This window comes from Ailuropoda melanoleuca, chromosome 17 (genome assembly GCF_002007445.2).
Source record: "Ailuropoda melanoleuca isolate Jingjing chromosome 17, ASM200744v2, whole genome shotgun sequence".
Taxonomy (NCBI): domain Eukaryota; kingdom Metazoa; phylum Chordata; class Mammalia; order Carnivora; family Ursidae; genus Ailuropoda; species Ailuropoda melanoleuca.
The window spans coordinates 590,174-596,667 of record NC_048234.1 but is presented as its reverse complement, the minus strand read 5'-3'; the positions used below and the strand labels follow the sequence as shown (position 1 = coordinate 596,667).

At 60.3% G+C, this 6,494-nt stretch overlaps 1 protein-coding gene across 1 annotated transcript; it reads right to left on the bottom strand.

Annotated features, from left to right (window-relative positions):
* Nucleotides 1–851: 851 nt before the first annotated feature.
* Nucleotides 852–6,483, bottom strand: LOC117796998 (collagen alpha-1(I) chain-like). Its single transcript, XM_034647291.1, has 2 exons — nt 1,851–6,483; nt 852–1,126 (listed from the first exon to the last, which is right to left on the bottom strand). Exon 1 carries the CDS (start codon nt 6,301–6,303, stop codon nt 3,430–3,432), a length of 2,874 nt encoding a protein of 957 aa, XP_034503182.1. The 5' UTR covers nt 6,304–6,483; the 3' UTR covers nt 852–1,126; nt 1,851–3,429.
* Between the last annotated feature and the right edge of the window lie 11 nt (nt 6,484–6,494).

The window sequence follows — 6,494 nt, the reverse complement described above, 5'->3', positions numbered from 1 at the left end:
AGAGGGACAGAGACACGGGGGAGAAGGAGGGGAAATGTTATAAGAGGGTTAATGCCTGGGGAGTCTGGGAGAAGCGTACCCAGGAATTCTGCGTACTACTGTTCTAACTTTTCTGTCAGTCTGAAACTATGTCCAATTTTTTTTTAATTTTCTTGGTAAACTACAATGAGGTATTACTTCAGACTCCGCAGAAGGGCCCTAATTAAAACAACAACCCCAGGCTGGCAAAGACGCGGAGCAACTGGGGCACTCGATCGTTGGTAGGAATGAAGATGGCCCAGCCCCAGGAAGAAGGTCTGCTGGTTTGTTAAAAAACTAAAGACACGCCGTCCACGTCCCAGTGACCTCGCTTGCTGGTGTCTAGCCAGGCAATGAAAGCACGTATACAAACAGAGGCGGACCAGGGTGCTCACAGTAGCTCCATCTGCGGGAACCCGAACCAGCGCCCGGATATCTAGCAAGCGGCCCTCCTACCCGGGACACTGCTCCGCGCTCAAGAGTGCCCAGGCCGGGGGCGCCTGGGTGGCACAGCAGTTAAGCGTCTGCCTTCGGCTCAGGGCGTGATCCCGGCGTTGTGGGATCGAGCCCCACANTCCGCACTGAACCTGCTTCTTCCTCTCCCACTCCCCCTGCTTGTGTTCCCTCTCTCGCTGACTGTCTCTATCTCTGTCAAATAAATTTAAAAAATTAATAAAAAAAAAAAAGAGTGCCCAGGCCAGTGGAGGTCCAACGTATCGCGCCCACTCCAAGAGGCCTGACAACACGAGATCATGTGGTGTGGGACTTCACTGACGCGAAGTCCTGCAAAAGGCAGAGTCAATCTACACTGGAAAACAATCACAGTNCATCGCGCCCACTCCAAGAGGCCTGACAACACGAGATCACGTGGTGTGGGACTTCACTGACGCGAAGTCCTGCAAAAGGCAGAGTCAATCTACACTGGAAAACAATCACAGTGACGTGGCCTCGGGAGGGCAGGAAGGGGCACAGGAGAACTCTCTGGAGCAGCGGAAAAGACCTCTGTCCTGACGGGTGCACGTGACACCTGTGGATACGTTCGTCCAAACTCCGCGACTGTGACCACATGCACACATTTCATGCACCATATTCATTTCAGATGTAAAATCTGCATCAGAAGAAAAAGCTGAAGTTGTAAGAACAAGCTCCAAGAACAAATTCTAGCGTGTGACACGCACCATGTCTGCACCTGACTCCGACGTGTATCAGAGTCAGACGGGCTGATGGGTGGATTCTGGAGGGTGGACTGAAGGTCAGACACGCAATGAAACAAATACCATGAAATCGTAACGCAACTGGGGTGTTCGCTGTAGAACTCAACATCATTGCCTGAAGGTTTTCATACGTTCAGTGTTGGGGGAAAACACATTTTAGTGACAACTGGGTGAAGCGGAGGAAAAGTGGTTACTAGGTAAGGTCAGAGAATGAGTTTCATCCCTTCTTTTTAGGTGTGATAACGGTTAAGTGGGGACATCTACTTTTAGGTCTATCCTAAAATACCTAGAAGGGAAGCGTCATCACGTCTGCGTGCCTTCGAAGCGCTTCTGCAAACATCCAAGAGANGTGAGTTTTCATCCCTTCTTTTTAGGTGTGATAACGGTTAAGTGGGGACATCTACTTTTAGGTCTACCCTAAAATACCTAGAAGGGAAGCGTCATCACGTCTGCGTGCCTTCGAAGCGCTTCTGCAAACATCCAAGAGAAAAACAGGACAAACTGCCAACAACCGTGGTCTCAACGGTGGTTTAAAAGGTGATCACTGTCCTTTTCTTCCAACTTTTGTGCAAAATGTTTCACGACAAAAATCTGAAGACAGAAACAAAAGAGAACTACCTGGGCCTGAAGTGTCCTGGGGTCACTCCTCCCGTGGAGCTGGACGCTAGGTGCTAGACAAGCAGAGGCGGAGGCTGGCCTGCCAGGGCCCATGCCGTCAGGGTGCGCGGGGCGCTGCGGAGAGCCTAGCCGCCGGCCAGCCCTGCTCTCCCAGTCGTTGCCTACAACGAGAGAAAGCCACTTCAGACCGACGGCATGCGAACACGGGGAAAGAAGTCAAACACAGCACCATGCTCATGCAGCAATATTCTAGAGAAGTCCACAGCAGCCTCACGCGGAGCGGCAAGGGCTCCAGGACAGCTGCAAAGGCACCTTCCCTTTGGAAAGCCTACTTTCTCAGAGAATACGGGGCATGCTATTCTAACGACTAGCCATTCCAAATTTCACATCTCCGGGCTCACCAGGAGACGGGCACTCCGCTACAGTGGGCGAGCACTTTCCAGCAGGGCAGCTTTGTGGACACACGGTCTACACTCAGAAACCCTAACCACTGGTCGGAAAGCAGCCGGCTGTGCACTCCCGGGAAGCTCAGGTCAGAACTCTGCAGGCCTCGAAGGAAGCCCGCGGGAGGGTCACCATGCCTAGACTCTGGGCAGATCTGCCTGAGAGAGCTCAAGGCCCCCGCGCACAGTGGGCTGTGACAGGAAGGCGTTCTGGGAGCTGACGTGGGTTACGCCCCCCCCCAACACTTCGTTACCCTGCACTCAGCACGTGCTCGTCACGATCTCGCCTCACACTGTTATTTACCTATGTCACGGGGTAAGTCTCAGCTTCCCGGCTAGACAAGGCTCCTGGAGGGTAAGGACCTGCCTTGCTCTTCTCTGATATTTCCCACAACACTGTGCTTTGAGCATGGCAGACACTTTAACTTAACACTTGTTGAATTAAGCTGATTTTCCATAAACTGACTAGTTTTAAATGTACTGGGGTATTTGCTCTGTCAAAGAATCCTATAGTAAATCAATGGGGAAGTCCAGGTCTTAAGAAAAAAATCCCTAATTTCAGCTTTTGAATAAACCCAAGGTTTGCAGACTGGATGTGCTTCCAGAGAGATACGTCTGCAGGAACGTCAGGGCCGCCGTTCAAGATCCCCTATTCCTAGGGCTGTCGAGACCGGAGGGGCAGGTGAGCGAGGCGAACCCGCTGCTGGCTGACACCACAGTCCGGGGGCTGCGGCCCCAGAGTCAAGGAGGCCGCAGAGTGCGGGCCAGCGCATCTGCAAGTGTGACGAGGTCGGCGTTTTCCCACTCTCCCCTGGGAAACACTAGGTGATCCCTCGAGTGACGCCACACAGACACGCACATACACAAACACACACAAAGTCCAGGGACACCCACCCCCACGCTGTCCCCCTGTACAAATGCCCGGGACACCCCTCTCTACAACCTGTCCCCTCCCCACGGCTCCAGGAAACCTCCCAGTTTGTCACCCAACATCCCCTAGGACATCTTTACGAAGCCTCTCTCCTCGATCCTGCGACACCCCTACAACCTGTGCCTTGGTCTGTAACCCAGGCCACACCTCCCCCCAACCTGTCCCTCCCACAGAGCCCGACTCCCCCGACTTGCTCCTTAACATACTACTGGAAGGCCCCCCTCAACCTGTCCTCCCCCACACGCGGCTCTCCCAGAGGGCTCCCCCTCACCCTAGCTCCAGACGCTCCTCCAGCCTGTCCCCCCCCACTCTGCGGCAGGTGATCCCTGAAACGGCCAACACCAGTTTCCAGCCTTGAAACCAGGGGCACCCCCACAGCGTCAGGCGCCCCCACGACGGTTCTGGTCCCTGACACGGTGCACATGCTCTCGTGGTCGGTCTCTCCCGCACAAGGCCAGGGGCAGCTCCATGACCTGGTCCCACAGCCACGGGTGTGAGGGACCCCTGCCGCTTGGCTCCACCCAGTCAGCTCCAGACTGTAGCCTCCTGCCTCCGCCCCGCCCAAAGCCCCAGCTCCCTCCACGGACTGTCTCCTGGATGCTGGGAGACCCGAGGCAGCTGTAGCCATTTCTTCTCCCATACACCCTGTCACCCACACCGCAGCAGGCGCATGCCCCGCCGCAGGAACCCCTACAGCTGCAAGCACCCCCAAAGATACAGGCACCCGCACAGACTCAGCGGCCGGTCCACTGGGTCTTCTTCTCCACGGGCCAGAGACACCGTCGGAGCCAGTCGCCCCGTGGGGAGGTCCTGCAGCCCCGGCAGCAGTGGGCACATCCATCATCGGTCTCTGCCCCCACACACCTGGAGCATCCCCAGAGCCGGCATCAGCCATCATCGGCCCAGGGACCCCTGCAGCCACGGAAGCGCCCGCGGCCGCAAGCATCTCAGCAGTCCACCTCCCTCCCAACAAGCCTGAGGGGTCCCCAGGGCCCAGCCTTTCCCCTATGGGCATAGGCATCCTGGCAGTGCTGGGCACCCCCATCCTTGTGGGAGCCCAGGCATCTGCAGGTCCTGGCACTGTCTCCCTCTCCCCCCACGGGCCTGCAACACCTCCCGGAGCCAACTCCTCCCAGGCAGGCCTAGGTGTCCTGGGGGCCACGGGCACCCCGCCAGCTGTGGACACCCCTGCAGTCTGCCTCCTTCCTGACAAGCCTGAGAAACCCCCGGAGCTGGCCTCCATCCCCAGAGGACCAGGCACCCTGGCAGCTGTGGGCACCTCAACAGCCCCAGGAGCCCTGGCACTCTGTCTCCTTCCCCAAGATCTGGGGACACCGCCGGGGCCTCTCCCCTCCCCGACAAACCCAGGTGCTTTGGGAACCCTGACGGCCTGTCTCCTTCCCCACGATCCGGGGAAAGCTGCAGACCCAGTGTCCTCACGCACAGACCACAGCTCCTCGGGAGCCACGGGGAGCGTGGCGCTACGAGCCCTTTCCCACAGGTCCAAGACATCTCTGGAGCTGCCTTCCGGACACGCAGGGCCAGATACCCACACCGCGGCAGGCACCCTGGCAGGGACCCTTCCAGGCCCTGGCATACCCCCCTCTGGGGGGACCCCTGCCGGGGCACACCTGTGCTTGGGCAAAACAGCGGCCTCGGGCATCCCCTCCGGGTCAGGCCACCCCACAGCCTGTCTCCTCCTGCACAGACAGGACACGTCACCACATCCAGCCTCCTGATCCACAGGCCCAGGTACCCCCAAAGCTGTTGGCATCAGGGCCTCTTGCTCCCCCATAGCGGGCCTCCTCTCCCACAGGCTCACGGCGCTCCCGCAGCTTGTGTCCTGCCCAGTAAGCCCTGGCACCGCATCGGACAGAGGCAACCCCAGAGCCTGCTGCCTCTCCCACAGGCCGGGGAGACCTCCGTAGCTCACCTGTTCTCCCAGGGCTCCAGGTGGCACCACCACAGCCTGGGACACCCCCACCGGCTGCTCTGTCCCCCACGGACCCGGGACACTCCCACAGCCTGTCTCCTTCCCCAGAACCGAAGGTACTCCCATTCCTGGCCCTATACCCCACAAGCCTGGAGCACCCCCAGGGCCTCCCTCCGGCTCATCACGGCCACTTAGCTCTACCGTCTGTGTGGCTGCCCATGACCCCGGGTCACCTCCAGACCCAGTCTCTACCCACATGCCCTGTCCCCTCTCCCTGAATCCTGGGTCACCCCCACATCTGGCTTCCTCTTCAAGAGCACAAGGCACCCCAACAGGCTGTCCAGCACCCCACATGCCAGGAACACCCCCAGAGCCCATCCCCTCCACAGCCTGCCTCCTCCGCCACATGCCCAGGGCACCCACAGAGGTTGCTTCCTCCTCCACGCCTCTAGGTGCCCCCACAGCATCGCGCATCCTCCCAACCTGTCCCCTTCCCCACAGGCCCGGGATGTCCCCACAGACCACCTCTCGGGCTGGCACCCCCGGCACCTGCACCGGTTGGCCCCTGTCCCACAAACCTGGAGCAGCCCCACAGCCCATCTCTCTCTGCACAGCCTCAGGCCACCCCATGGCTCCAGGCACCCCCACAGCCTGTCCTCTCAGCAGGTACGAGATAATCTCAGAACTTGTCCCCAGGGTCGCAGGCACACCCCCAGGACGCAGGCCCTGGGCCTGTCCCTGCCCACACAAGCCAGAGGCCGTCCCACAAGCTGCCCCGAGCTCAGCTGCAGATCCTCCTGGGGCCCGGGGCGCTGCCCTGGCCTGTCCTTTCACCCAGGGTCCCGTGAGGCCAGCCCGGCTGGTCTCTACCCAGGAAGCCCGGCCGGGGACACCCCTTTCAACCGGGTCCTCCCCTGCAGGCACCGGGTGGAGCTCCACCGTGCTTCCTTCCCCACAGCCCGAGGCTGCCCTCATAGCCTGCACCTTCAGCCACAGTTCCAGAATGCTCTCGTGCCCCGTGGAGCCCGGGCGGCCTTTCCGCTCACCGCCCCGGGGACTCTGATGAAGCGCCCCCTCCTCGTCCTGCCCCCCGGTGCCGGTCACCCACACTGACCCCACGGGCCCCACCACCTGGGGCTCCCCCATAGCCCCGTCCACCCACACGGCCCCAGGGGCCGCCGCCGCCTCAACCGGGACTGCAGCGCCAGGGGTCCCCGGAGCCCCCCGCTCGCCCGCGCCTGCGGCCCCGGCCTCGGCTCTTCTGCCCCGCGGCCGCCGACAGTCCCGCAGCCGGTCTGCGCCCACGCAGCGCGTCTCCCACGCGCCGGTCCGCTGCC